The sequence below is a fragment of the Peromyscus californicus genome, unplaced genomic scaffold, assembly GCF_007827085.1.
Source record: "Peromyscus californicus insignis strain IS unplaced genomic scaffold, ASM782708v3 Scaffold_3__1_contigs__length_106647218, whole genome shotgun sequence".
NCBI lineage: Eukaryota > Metazoa > Chordata > Mammalia > Rodentia > Cricetidae > Peromyscus > Peromyscus californicus.
In genome coordinates this window covers 50,614,311-50,629,188 of record NW_026294551.1, presented here as the reverse complement: position 1 = coordinate 50,629,188, position 14,878 = coordinate 50,614,311, and the positions used below count along the sequence as shown (strand labels likewise).

The window sequence follows — 14,878 nt, the reverse complement described above, 5'->3', positions numbered from 1 at the left end:
TCCACTCTGCCAAAGTCCTAGGAAATGGCTCTCATGGTTACTCAGTGGGAAGACATGGCTACTTAGCTGGTCGTTTCCCTCAGCTCAGACCTCAGTAAGTACTGCCACTAGAACCCACATGTCACCACCCCTTGGCACCAGGTGGGGCTCTTATACTATGTCTGCTTCCCGGGGACTCCGAAGCTCCTCTCTTGGACCCCCTAACAATAGCCCCAAAGCTTCCTTCTCAGAGCATGGGTCAGTTGATAGATAGCTCCTCCTTACTCACATCCCTGTCATACCCAGGTGATACCACACCAGACCTTCAGGACTGCTCCCAACTCTATGTCTTCCTACCTCCAGGTTCTGGCTTTCCTGCCATTCCTTTTTAAAGACAAAGTCACTGAGACTCCGAGATACCAGGCATGCCTTTCTCCAGCCTCCATGTTGACACATAGGCATGGCTCCCTCTGTGGGTTTCAATTAATTATCTAGAGAGTTGGTGTTCTTGAAGCATCAGTGGCCCCAGTGCTTTCTCAGCATGTCAAATAGAGGCCAACTGCTCCATGTGACCCCAGGAGAATGCTGGGATTCCCTAGAGAGGCCAATAGGCTGGGCCCAATAAGGGAGAAACAGTACCTGTCTCAAGATGAAGGCGACCACATCGGTAGACTCCCAGTAGCTGGCGTGGAAGAGGTGGGGAAGGGCCACAGTGGGGAAGGCGGTGAGGACATCAGGACAGTACAGGGCGTAGTCAATCCTCTTGGCTCCCCACCACTTGGCTGTGACTGTGGGGCCAAGAAGGAGGTGAGGACAGAATGGCCAAAAGCCAGCTGGCACAGACTCAGCGGAGATGCACCAACAAACTTGGGGCCATAGCACCAGCCCTGAATGTACTGGTTGGGGAGGGGACTCCTGCCCTTTCACCAGCCCTTCTAATCACCCTCCACTAAGACACGGGGCTCCCAGCTAGTCTCAAGAAGGAGCACCAGGCCCTCAGAGACAGAGTGGTACCCCACGGTGCAGCTCCACAGTAATTTCCCAGGAGCTCTCTCCAAGGCTAGGAATCAGTCTGCGCCTGCAGGGGTCAGGGCTTAGCGCATGATCAAAAGATCAGAGGCCTGTATAGGGTCAAAGGTCAAGACTACGAGGTCAAAATTCAATGGGCCGTGGTCAGAGGTCAAAGTTCCGTTCAAAATCAGAACTCAGACTCAAAGGCTGGAAATGAGGCTTCGCTGTTAGTGTTGGCCTAGCGTGTGGCTTAGGCTTAATACCTAGTACTGAGTTTGGGGATGTGGAGGGGTGGGGGAGGAGAGCATAGCTCTAGCTATGGTATATTTGGGGCTCTATCCTGGGTCAGAGCTTAGTCTAGGAAATCAGTGAGGACTCAGTGGGAAACCCAATCAGCCCTCCCTCCAGCCCCTCATACCCCCATCACCACCCCTTTTCCCAAAGACAGGAATGTCACCACGACTTCTTCCACAGATCCTCCCAACCCAAGAGCCTGCCCACAGTAGCCCTGCTGTGAACCCATCACCACCCAGGGAAGGTCCCTCAAATGCAGGCCGGGCCCCAAAAGGACCTCACTCACTGCGGGAGGCTCCCATAGGTGCCAGGCTGTCCGAGGACTCTGAGCTGTCGCTATGGGAGCTGTCTTCGCTTAGCCTCCGTCCTGAGTGCTGGAATCTTGGGGCCTGAAGGGGTGAGGCAGGGGCATCCAGAAGCGGGGGACTTCCCCAGGAGCTGCTCTCCAGGAATAGGGGGCTGTGGGTGTGCAGGGCATCAGCTGGAGGGGGAATTGCAAGGTCAGGGCAAGCATTGAGTCTCCAACAGAGTGGCTTACTTAGTGCCAGCCCTAAGCTGGGCAAGAGACTGGAAATGCAGAGAAGCCAGCCTAGGTTTAGCAGGTCACCAGAACCCACTACCACCACCACCACCACCACACACACACACCAGCATAGTACATTGTTAAGTTTCACCTCTTATTAAACTGTGAGTAATATAGATGTGAGTAGGGATCTCAGCATCACCCTATCACCCAAAAGCTACAGAGAATTCTGGAAGTTGGGCCTTAAGGCCTAGCTGAAGTCATGATGTGATGCCTAACAATACCCTCTCTCACCAAATTCCTCCCATGACCCACAGAGGCATAGGTGAAAATAGATGGAAATCACTCCAGCCTGCAAGCTGGAGGATGGGGGTAGGGGAAGAAACCTCTAAGTTGGGGGATCCCCTTTTTGGAGGGAGCATTCAAGGTAACAGAACGGAGCTTTGGCGCCTTACTTCCTCATGGAAGTCCTAGACAAATATATCCCTTTGAGATGAAGGACAAGGAAGGGTAAGTTTTAACCCTGAAATGAATCACGGGTATAGTATCGTCTCATCTCCAGCCCAAACCTCTGAAAAGGATTAGGCTGGATTTCCTCAATGGCGATATGGAGCTATGGAGCCGAGACTCTGATTGCCAAGTGCCTGGCTGTCCATTCCAGACCTGCCTTTGGCCATATCCCCAGTCACATACATACTCCTTTTGAACCTAGAAGCCACTGTCTTTCTCTAAACTCACCTGACCTGCTCTTATTGTCCCTACAATGCCTCTCTACCTATCCAAACACACCCCTCCTCCAGGCCCTTGGCCAAAGGCCACCCCTTCCATGAATCCTACCAGGATGACACACTCTCTGATGTGTCCTTGCAGGATATGAGATGGGTACTGGGAAACAGCACTAGGAATGTACCTTTCACTTGCCCTTCAGGGTCAACAACCCCACTGTTATTCCAGCCTTAGCCATAGAAGCTCAAATGGGAGCCTGCTGGGGTATGAGGTGAGCAAAGCCCTGGCACCAAGATGCCTGGCACAGAGCCGGTCCCTGGCATAAGCAGCTACTCCAGAGCCAGCTGGCTTCCTGCCCAGTCCTCTAACAGCATAGCCCTGTCCCCATGATCCACTTCATAGCTGACAGCTTGAGAGGCTGAGCCAGAAAGAACATTCCCAGAACCTACCATCCTCCAACTCAGCACACTCTCACAGCCCCAGGACCTACCGAGCAGGAGAGACTGTCCATCGCCGAGGGGGAACCTCTGGTAGCGAGGCACACTGACAGGAGGCACCAGGTGGAACTTGGGCTCCAGCAGTGGCTCAAGCCGTGAGGCTGAGGGATCCGCACAGTGGAAGAAGCTGTAGACCTGGCTACAGGCAGGACGCATCTGGAAACCTGGGTGAGCAGGAAGAAGACACATGTAGAAGCCCCCTTCTAATGGCTCTAAAGGGCTCCCTGGAATGCAGCCTTGAGTAGCCTTCTCTCCTGCTCAAGAACCTCCCCTGGGTCTTTGCTACCAATCTTAGCTAGGGTTTCTATTGCTTTGATAAAACACCATGACCAAAAGCAACTTGGGGAGGAAAGGGTTTATTTCATCTTACTCTCAGGTCACACTCCATCACTGGGGGGAGTCAGGGCAGGAACTCAAGGCAAGAACCTGGAGACAGGAACTGAAGCAGAAGCCATGGAGGAATGCTGCTTACTGACTTACTCAGCTTGCTTTCTTATACACCCAGGACCACCTTGCCCAGGGACAGGACCACCCCCAATGAGCTGGGCCCTTCCACATCAATCATCGGTTATAAAAATGCTCCACAGTCTTGCCTACAGGCCAATCTTATGGAGTCACTCTCTCAATTGTGGTTCCCTCCTCTCAGATGAATCTAGCTTGTGTCAATTTGACAGAAAACTAGCCATCACAGTACCCAGAAACAAAATGCCCAGTTTGGCATTGAAGGCCTCACCAATCTGCCCCACCTAGGGGCACCATTGTAGACACCCAGCACTGCCACCCTGGTGAACATCTGTAAGCTTGCTGCTTTCCTTCCTCTGTGTTCAAAGAGTCCTTTCTTCAGAATACCAGGCCTTCCTTTTACTATTTGAATATTTCCTTTTAATAGTCACAATATTACTCCTTTTAATATTTACAGTCTTCACACTGGGAGACTTCTTTCAGTTCCTCTAACCACACTCAGTCACGAGCGGATCTATGAAGCCAATCCAAGCCCCTTCAGACAGGTCAGTGGCCCCCTGATTCGGTGCTCTCAATGTTAGTTAGTCAGAGCAGGTGGAACACTTCCTTCACTGGCCAGCAGGCGTCTCCTTGCCAGCCAACTGTCCGGGGTCAAGGGCTTGAGTCTGCTGCACTTAAGGAAGCCCCGCAGCTCCTCTGCAACACTGAGAGTGGCCATAAGTTCTGCCTTGCCTCAGTACAACTCCTCACTTCAGAGCCTCAGCAGCGAGCAATGAATGACAGCCTGAACTCCCGGCCTCAGACTGTCTGTCTGTACGGCCCAGGCTGGTCAGACGGCATCATGATCTGCTTTGTAGGAGCTGAAAAGAGCTTTAGGCTTCAGACGCTACATGGGCAAAGGCACCAGTGCCAGTTTGGATAGAGAGGTTCTGAGACCTATCTGGCTGCAGGAGGTCTGCTGGGGACAGGGAGGGAGGGTTTGCTGGGATAGGGTAAATGTGTGTGGCCTATGTTCTCATGGGACATGACAGAGGAGCAAGTAACCTCAGGGCACATGGAAGGGAGAGTGAAGTTTGTCAAGCCGCCTCACCGCCGCCCCACCTAGGGAAGCTGCCTGTCCTCTCGCCCAGCTGCAATCATTTCTCTGCATCTACCCCGCCTCCATCACTCTGTCCATCCTCCCACTCCACCAGTTTGATCCCCCGAGCCATTGGCCTGACCATACCCACCATCTATCCCAGGCAGCACTGTCCTCCGCATGGCCAGGACCAGGCCCAGGGGTGAGCCAAAGAGGAAGAAGTCAGACACATCAAAGTCAAAGCGACCCAGGCTGACCTCAGAGAGCTGGGGCGTGCCAGCTGCAGGAACCTCGGCCTCATCCTTCAGCACACTGGAGTGGATGCTGACAGAGAGAGGAATGGCAGATCAGAGGTAAGGCCAGAACCATGGGAGTGTCTGTCTACTCTGCAGCACCGCTACATTCTGAGAGCAAGGTTCCCAGCCCTCTATCACTGGAATGGGACTCAGAACCAGAAATCATGTTGACATCATCCACACAGGCTGGAGACGCTCAAGCATTAGCCACCCAGGCCTGGCCAACATTTGCCTGGAGCAGAGTTCAGCAAACATTTTCTGCACAGGGCCAGGTGGTGAGTCTGAAAGACTTTGTGGGCCACCTGCATCCACCGCTTGGACTTGTTCTGCTCTGTCAGACAGCCACACATCATGTGTAAGCGATCTTACACACCAATCTATGTAGCTGGGGTCTGCCACAACTTTTCTTCTGAACCCTGGCTGACCACCTGAGAGCACCTGAGTGTCCTGCACAGACAGGCCTGGCTCTTCATGCTGTTTGTTAACAGCCACCCTGAAAGCCCCTGTACTTTCCACAGGAAGAACCTATCCTGGCCAGCACAGGGATCAGCTGTCTGCTGCTGGGCATGGTCAGCACCAGTTTTTATCATAACTCATGTTCCAGGCAACAGGCAGACACGGGTGCAAACAGCCTGGCCTCCCCACTCCCCTAGACAGATGCCTGAGAGCAGGATCCCACATTCTCATCCCAAGAGCCCAGCAGACCCTGAAGAATCTAGGTTGTGTTTAGCCACAGATGCAGAGTTGGGCACTGAAGGTTAACGGAAGCCAAAGCTGCCTCTCTGGCCTTCCAACAAGCACCAGGAAACAGCACAGAGGTTAAACCACGGCAGGGGAATGACATGATGTATCAGCCAACTTCTGAAAGCAAATCCATCTAAAACACTCAACCTTTCAAAGTAACAGTCAAAAGGCTACAGGCGAGGGGTCCACCCTCAGGAGTGAGCCAGCATGCAGACAGGGCACCCAGGCTTCACGCTGCTTTCTGCTCTCTCAGTCAACGATGACAACGTTTAACCATGTATATTTCATGTACAGCATGGTCCCTAAACCTGTGCCAACTATTTAGTTACCAGAGAAACAGCCATCTGTTCCTGCATCACAACCCAACAACCTGGCTGTGTTGGGCTCGCTACTGAAAGTGGCAGATGTTTGGCACTCTTTGGATTTGGGCTTTCCTAAAGGATGTTTGAAGGATGAACCAGAAATGTTAAGGTTTTTCACCTCACAACCCTCCCTCCAGAGGATGATCTGATAGAGGAGCCTTAACATTCAAAGCTTAACCCACGGAAACCTTAGGCTTCCTATCCCGCCTCCTGGAATCCAGGAAGTACAGAGGTCCCCACTCATCCACAGGAACGTATCACAAGACTTCATTGGAAAGTACCAAACTCTTTGCATATGGTGCTTTTTCCTATACTTAAAGTACCTGGGATAAAGTTTAATTTATATGTTAGGCAATTAAGAGAATGGTTAATAATAAAATGTAACAATTATAACAATATATTGTAATAAAACTTATATAGGTGTCTCTTGCAAAATGTTGTGCTTTCACATCTTCCCTTAGAGAGGACATCCACAGCTTCTCTTTGTCACATCTGAATCGCCAGCATCATTATCTACTCTTAAACCTTGGAACCATTACAAAATAAAGCAAGGGTCATGTGAACACAAGCACTGTGGTACCATGACAGTGATACCTGAGATGGCAGCCAAGTGATCAACAGGGAAGCAGCACACACAGAGTGGACACGCTGAACAAAGAATTAATTCGTGCCCAGAGTAGGAGGACAGCATGAGACTTTATCATGCTACTCTGTAGAGCATACAACTTAACAATTTGAACTGGTTTACTTCTGGAACTTTCTAGGTAACGTTTTCAGACCATGGTTGGTCCTAAGTGAGTGCAACAGTATTATGCAAAGCCATGGTCAAGGCAAGACTACTTTAAGTCTAGCACATACATTAATGTTTATCCCCAAAGATCTCCAGCCTAAAGGCTGGAGAGACGGTTCAGTGGTCAAAAGCATTGTGCTCTTGCAGACAACTAGACCCCGGCATCCACCATCAGGTAGCTCACAATCGCCTCTAACTCCAGCTCCAGGGGATCCAAAGCTCTCTTCTGGCCTCTGCAGGTACTTGCACATACATACACAGACACACATATACATGAGTAAAACTAAACGTAATCCTTTTTTTAAAGATGTCCAGTGCAGTGCTTTTTACAACTGCAAAGAACTGGAAAAAAAAAACACAACATATCCCATTAGTGAGATTAAGGAAGTAGTTATTCACCCAAATTTAGTGCATTAAGAATCTTTACCAGCCAGGCAGTGGTGGGCACATGTCTTTAATCCCAGCACTCAGGAGGCAGAGGCAAGCAGATCTCTGTGAGTTCGAGGCCAGCCTGATCTACAGAGTGAGTTCCAGGACAGCCAAAGCTGTTACACAGAGACACCCTGTCCCGAAAAAAAACACAGACAAACAAACAAAAGGAATCTTTATCAAGTATTTTTAATTATATGAGGGAGAGGTCACAGTATGAGGCTTTGGGTTCTTTGTTTTTAAGTAAAACTATATATAAATTACGTTTTTTAAAAAACACTCTTCTGATGACCCATGATATTTATAACTTAGGGAGCAAGTGAGGGAAGGTGGAGAGGAGAGGAAAGGGGAGAAATGGAGAGGAAAAGTGCCAGTTTGGGTTCATATTCAATGCTCATTTCCCTCAATCGGAATCAATGTGCAGGCGGTTCATTTAGCTGCTCATCAACCATTTCCTCTAGAAAGTGAAAGGACAGTGTATGGAGTTTGTCATGTCCAAGACACCAATGTGAGGACAGGGAAAGCAGGGTGCTGGCCCCAGATCTTTGGGACCCAGTGATGTGACACTCCCTCCTCCGAGAAACAACAAATGTGAACCCCTGGGGTAATCCACCAAGTACACTATCTGTGACCTCTCTAGGTTCTCTAAGCTATGCCAAGAAGCGGCTGGACAGCCCTATCCTTTCACAGAAGAGGAAACCAAAGCCCAGAGAGGTGGAACAGATCATGCCCAGTGTCTGCAGGGTCGAACAGAGCAGAGACAAACAGGAAATTCTCTGGTGTGGATACAGAGCCAAGGACAAGTGGCCCTGGTTCCAGAATTTCCACTATCTATGGGCCCCTGTGGAAGGGTCTGGGATGACTGCCTGGTCACAGGCTCTCTTGGTGACTCTGAGCCAAGGTCCTTACTCTCATGGATACTGTTACACTGTGAAGGCAGCAGCTGGAGAAGGGTTACCTTGAGAGGAAGGCGTGATGCTGGGTGATCGCCTCGCAGTCATAGGTGGAGGAGTCACTCTGTTTCCGTGGCAATGGCCTCTTGGGCTCCTCATCCTCCACTCCACTGGATACATCGATGTTACTCTTGCTGAGACGCTTGCTGCTGGCCAGATCGCAGTCCTCCTCCACCACAGAGGTGTCCTTGAGCAGAAAGCAAAGCGATCATATGTGCCCTGGGGCCCTGCCTCCTCCCCTGGGCCTAAGTGAACCCCTTCCCCTAAACATGTGGAAACTATGCTTCCAAAAGGCTCATGGCGGTAGCGGGGAGGGTAGCTTAGGCACAGGGCATTTCCTATGGCCACAGGGATAGACCACTTAGGGAGACAAACTCTACTAGGCCTCCTCCCGGCCTGTTTCTTGGTCTGTGCTAACATGCTCTTGCTATTTCCATATAACCCTTTGTACCATAGACATCATAATGACAACATGAAAGCCCAGCACTACCTTCCCTGGGGGAGCCACCTGCTTCTCTGTTCTTATGAGAGACACCCAGAGACACATCCTCTCCCATCCCCCAGCCTGACCACACCTGGGTACTGCTGATGCTCCCCTTCCGGCTGCTGCTGCCAGGGCTGTCCCCTGAGGGTCCCGCACTGTAGCAGATGGCATCGAAAGCCAGGAGGCCGCCCACACAGTCCCCGATGAGACACACCTGCAGAGGTACAGCTGGGCTGCAGGCTTGCCTGCCACAACCCTCTCACCCCAAGTCCAGTCGGAGCAGGGGCGTGTTCCCATGAGAGAATAAGGAATTTACCCTAATGAGTTGCTTAGAGCCCAAATGGAGGGTGTAGGCTCATCCTGACAAGAGATTTCCTCTGGGGCCAGTCTGAGTTCAGTGGTCAGGCCATGCTTAGGAGCCAAACCAGCTAAGGGTCAGCATGGACTCCAAATCAGGGCAGTTTTTCTGTCTGTAAAATGGGGATCTTCCCCGCATCAAAAGCCTCCTTCAAACTCAGATGCTACAATTCTAACCTGCCTTCATCCCTGCAGCAGACCCCAGCCCGTCTTTCAGGTGGTGGCTGACACAGGGTGGGAGAAAGCAGGCTGTCCTACCTGCCCACTGAAGCCAATCCCATCAGAGGACTTGAGAAACTCTCCATAGATGTGGTTGGCTCGCTCGATGACAGTGGCAACAGCATTCTGGTACTGTGGAGAGGAGATGGCCAGCAGGGGCAGGGCAGCCAGGGGAATGTGGTCCTGGCTGGTGCTGAGGCAGCCCTCGTCGTGGCTATAGGGGTTCAGGCTGCAGACATGGGGACCCAAAGTCAGCCTAGCCAGGACCAAGAAGTGGGTGGTGTGGGGCTGTGGGCTCTTTGGAAGAACACCCATGCTGCCGGGGCACCAGGCCCAGCTCCGGAAAGATGTCAAGGCCCCAGGATAGGTCCCACGAGGCAAAGCACAAGCATGGGGCAGGGGGGGAAAAGGATGAGGACTCGAGGCTGCGCTGACTCCATCTATGCCAGTCCACGCCAGCCTGTGGTGTGGAACAGCCATGCTGTCTGGCAGGAGCCTAGAAACACCCCAATTCTGAAAGAACCTAGAGAATCAGCTAACATAGAACAGTATGGGAAAGTGGCATCGTGGCAGACCTCCTGGAGGAGGAAGGGGCTGAATTAGACTCCCAAGAGAGACTTTGGGGAAGCTGAGAATGGAGCAGTGAGGGCACATCAATCGTGGAGCTAGGACAATGGCTCCAGTGTGAAGGTGGCACCTAGCCGCCTGTATGATGGTATGTTCCATGTGCAGGGGACTGATCCTCTGCTTCAGTGGTTTTGCAGAGAGGGCTGGGAGCCTGCCCTACAGAACTCCACTCCCAGAGGACACTTCATCCCTGTATCTCCCTACTAGGAAGTCCCGCCCCCTCTGGACAGCTCAGACCCACCTGTCTTCCCAACCCTACCTGGATTGCCTCTGTCCTCTGGCACACCCACCCCTGATGCCTTGTTGGGCTTGGCTTTTTAGAACAGACACAAAGGAGTCTGAGAACGTCCTACCCAGGCCAACAGCCTGTCCTTACCCTACATGCCTAGCTCCAGAGTGCCTAAAGCCTAGAGCAGATGGGGCTAAGGACCAGCAGAATCTAGGGTAGGTGATAGGACTCAGGCACCCTCAGCAGGTGGCAGAGTCCTAGCAGTGTGCGAGGCAGGCCCCACCAACCATTTCTCATCTCCAAAGAACACAAATTAGAGGAAACAGGCCTCAATTGCAGCCGGAGAGATTTTAATTAGCCGAGAAGGAGCTCCCTCCCAGCAGTGATTACGGGTGATTAATGGCCCTGGCAAGAGCTGCCTGGGGGAGAGGTAAGCTCCCTCCTGCTGTCCCCTCAAATGGCCTGGACATCCGTCTTCCTGGAGATAGGGATGACCCAGCTCTGGAGGTCAGCCATCCTGGGGGTGGGTCTTGACATGGATTGTGGACCAGCAAGATTAACTCTGGGACTGCTGTGAGTGTGAGGGACCAGAGCCTGGCCACCTGCTCAGCTGCTCCTAAATCCTACAACAGAAGAGCAGCAGCGAGCCCTTGTCTAGGAAGCAGATTCCAGGGCTCCACTCGCTCAGCTGATCCATAGGCGCCTGCACATCTTGTGTTTGGCATGGGTCACACCAGATCCTGAGACAATTGGCTAAGCTAGAAAGCCATAGGCCTAACCTGCTTCCTGATCTGTATCTCTAATGGAGAGCCACCTGAGGGTAACCTGGGAACCCAGGAAAACCAGCCTCTGAGCACCATTCAGGGAGTGAGCAGGAAGGGGAATGATCCAGCCCTTCCTAGATCCTGAGCCACTGGAAGTGAAAAGCAGAGCTCTTAGGCCCATCCCACACTGGAGCCCCTGGGCTCAGAGCTCCATCTGGCTGAAGCTAAGCACACAGCTCCCCTTCTCATGGGACTTTGAGTATGCTCCACACAAAGAAGAAAGCCTGGAGGAGGGGCTTGAAGGAGGGGCTTTCTAAGGTCACAGGGCAGGTGATATGGTGTGAGGCAGGGATGCCAACAGCTCCCCTTTCACTCCACCTGCAGGAAAGTCTGGCCTCCCTGCTTCAGTCTCAAGAACTTACTCGGTGTCTGGGCCATGTGGGCTCTACAGGTGCACAAAGACTATTTTGCAGACAACTGGAAAGAAAGCAGGTGTCCAGCTGGCTCCAGGGACCCAGTACCTTCAGCTACTTCAACAGTGACACCTAGGGCACTGGAAGCCTCAGGTCCCAGCATGGTGGGTGGAATTTCCCCCACAGAACCCAGTTTCCATAGAGCCACTGGTCTCTCAGTCTGCCCCTCACTGGTACCTGGGTCCACAATGCGAGGGATGTACTGGCACTTGCAGGAAGTGGCCTTGTGTTCAGCCTGTGCTTCTGTCATACCGTCCTTGCCCTCCCTGCTCCTACGAGCTGAGTCTCTACTGTGAGCTAGGACAGGACCATATCAGTATCATCTCACTCTCCACCAACAGGAAACAGGCTGAGTGTGTCCCCTGGCCCCAGGAGGATGGATGCTAGTATGGCAGCCAGTGGCAGCCCAGCCCTGTGTGGGTAGACACCTCCCATGTGCTGCGATGGGTTTAGACCCACGTGCATTCCAACACTAGCATCACCTCCATCTTACAGATGGGGGACTCAAGGTAGGAAGAGGTGACACAATTCCCCAAGGTCACACAGCCAAGATTCAAGTCCAGGCTGACCAAAGAGAACAGACACTTAGCCCACACTATGACATTCAAATCAACTCTCCTCCAGGAAGTTTTCCCTGACTGAGTACTAGCCATATCTTGGGCTACCTCCATTAGAGTACCTATCCCTACAGGGCTGCTCTCGGGAGTGAGGCTGCCTTGGTGTGACTCCCGACTCCATTCTCTGGATAGCTGGGGGGAAATGGATAAATCTCCCAAGGTCTGTTTCTTCTTTCATTCAAACTGAAGCACAGGAAGTGAATCTGGGCTAGTATGGGGACCCTGGCACTCCCAGGTCCCTGACAGAGGACTCTTAATGACCATATCCCACTAAGGATGCTCTCAGCAATTCTGACTTGACACCAGACAGGCCTCCCAAGGCACGGGTATCCCCTCCACTTACACCTCCCACACCAAACCCAGACTATACAAACAAGCCGAAATGACTCACTTCGAGACGAGCGAGAAAGCCTCCGAGCAGATGGCAGGACAAGGGACAAATTTGATGAGGATGTGGCCCAGGGCAGCAGGGAAGTGGGCGCGCGTGACCTTCTCCAGCACAGAACTGAAGGTGTGAATGTCGGCCGCCTTGCAGGAAGGGTCACTAGAGCCGGAGTCTAGGACGTTGCCCCCATGCAGCACCAGCAGGAGAACGTGTGTCTTACAGGAACGCTGTGAGCAGCCTTCCTGAGAGGGACATGGCAGAGATAGAGACAGGCAGGCAGCAGGACCCCAGGATGCACAAGGACAGAGACATGGGGACTATGGCCGACACTCCACGACCCCTGTGGGACTCTGGGGCATCCAGAAGGCTCCCAGGAGGGCGAGACCCTCAATGGACAGGACAGCAAAATGAGTCTACAGTGACTCTTCTTGTGCCTACAGGAGCCTGAAGCCCAGAGAAGAACAGGGAGCTACCCAAGGGTCATCCAGCGAGGAAGAACTGGATGGAGGCTAAGCCGCCTGTCTACCCTCCTAGGGCTCTTCCTAAGAGGCTGGCTACATACAGATGGACCGGATGCCTCTGAAACCCAGCACACCTCGCCATCTTCATGGATCTCGATGCTTCCTTGAGCTGGGAATCTCTGTCTTCTAAGGGACACCCGATACAGTTCTCCTGCAGAGGGGACAGAAAGAATGCAGAAGGCTCTCAACTGCCCTAGCGCTCCCTAGGTGTGGCTGGCCACATAGGGGAGGCCCTGATTTATTGGAAAGCTGGAGTGATAGTCCGGAGCTAGGGAGGGGCACCCAGTCCGGGACCCTGTCTCTGGAGTATATACCACACAAAATGGCTTTGCCCTTCTAAAGAAAAGAAGCCCAGCTGAGGCCAGTCATCACAGACAAGACAGGATGTCCTAAGAAAGAGCTGCCCTGCTTACTTCTTCAGGGCAGAATGGCGGCTGTGCTAGAGTCCTATGACATCCAGGAACTTGACACGAAAGACCCTTGAGAACAGCTGGAGAGCCACTGTGTCATCTAAGTGTTACCAGGCTAAGAGACGCCCTGTGCCTCCCAGGTGTGCCTGTGGGGGGCTTCCAGGAGGGTTAGCTCTAACCACAGAGGCTGAGTTGAGAAGATCCAGCCCCTGGGGTGGGCAGGCACCATCCCTTCTGCTAAGGTCTGAACAAAACAAAAGGGTTAGGATAATCACAGTGTCAGCCTTGGGATATCGTGTTTCTGGGTCTCCACCATCTGGCTGGAGTTGGGGACTTATATCCCTGGCTCCCCTGGAGCTCAGGCCTTTGGCCTTAGACAGAAATGATGCCACTATATTTCATGGGCATTGGACAGAGGGCGGATTACAGGACTTCTCAGTCTTTACTGTTGTACCAGGACAGCACTCATTAGAAAATTTTCATTTTTATTTTTGTTTTCCTTCTTTTTTTGGGGGGGGGGGGTTGTTGTTTATTTTTCTTTTGTTACATTGTTTATTTATTTTGTTTGTCTGTACATGCAGAGCATGCAGAGGACAACCCACAGAGTCAATTCTCTCCTTTGATCATGTGGGTCCTAGGGACCGAGCTCAGGTTATCAGGTTTAGCGGCAAGCGCCTTTATCTGCCGAACCATTTTACCAGCCTGTTTTTGTTGTTGTTGTTGTTGTTGTTGTTGTTGTTGTTGTTGTTGTTGTTTTGGTGTTCTTTAAGTCTATGAATGTTTTGCCTTAAGGTATATCTGTGTCACACATGTGTCCTGTTGTCCACAAAGGTGAGAAGAGCCCGGAACATCAGATCCCCTGGGACTAGAGTTACAAAAGGTTGTGCACCACCATGTGGAGGCTAATAATTGAACCCATTTGTCCTGCTCTTAATCACTGGGTCAACTCGCCTGTCTCAGCCTGCTTAAAAAAAAAAAAAACAAAACAGTATTTTTAAAAAATATCTGCTTGGGACTGGGAGTGTACCTCTGAGGTAGAGCACACTTGCCTACATCCTGGGTTCCATTTCCACCACAAATAATAATAATAATAATAATAATAATAATAATAAAACCTGGTTGAAGCTCTTAGTGAAACAGCAAGACTTTGAACTATAGGACCACGGTCCTGGGGAAGGTGACCACTCAGAAAGGGAAGGCCACCACCTGGTATGACACGTGGCATCAAGCAGGCACTTTGGCGTCACTCAGAAGTACTCTTCCCACTCCTGCTAGCTGCCTAAGCCAACACCCCCCCCCCAGGAAGGGCTTCTCGGGGGACCCCTGAGCTCCCACTGTTCTAACACAGGGTCTACAGCCAAGGATAGACTCTGCCACCTGTTTTTGTAAATGAAGTTTTCTTGGCACACAGACAGTCCATCCCTTTATGTGTCGTCTATGGCTGCTTTCACACCACAGGCCTGACTTCAGGAGTGGCAACAGACTCATAGCCCTCAAACCGTAAGATGTTTATCTGGACTTCTCCAGAGTGATGTGCCAGTGCTTGACCTAAGACCCATGCTCTGCACGACATCATATGGAAAGAGATCTCAGATATCCCACAGCTACCCTTTACATCAACAATGTCTGCCACCCCAAGAGTCCTTGC

The 14,878-nt window shown here is 51.8% G+C and overlaps 1 protein-coding gene across 4 annotated transcripts in view; it reads right to left on the bottom strand.

Moving 5' to 3' along the window:
* Pitpnm3 (PITPNM family member 3) overlaps positions 1-14,878 on the bottom strand; it is a 92,601-nt gene that overhangs the window by 15,622 nt on the left and 62,101 nt on the right. For all 4 annotated transcript variants that reach the window (XM_052756252.1, XM_052756255.1, XM_052756254.1 and 1 more), the window contains 9 exons: positions 12,895-12,971; positions 12,306-12,541; positions 9,244-9,433; positions 8,720-8,842; positions 8,150-8,331; positions 4,722-4,894; positions 3,024-3,194; positions 1,571-1,765; positions 619-767 (listed from right to left, as the gene is read on the bottom strand). In XM_052756252.1, coding sequence (XP_052612212.1) covers positions 619-767; positions 1,571-1,765; positions 3,024-3,194; positions 4,722-4,894; positions 8,150-8,331; positions 8,720-8,842; positions 9,244-9,433; positions 12,306-12,541; positions 12,895-12,971 — 1,496 coding nt within the window. The remainder of the gene's footprint in view (positions 1-618; positions 768-1,570; positions 1,766-3,023; positions 3,195-4,721; positions 4,895-8,149; positions 8,332-8,719; positions 8,843-9,243; positions 9,434-12,305; positions 12,542-12,894; positions 12,972-14,878) is intronic.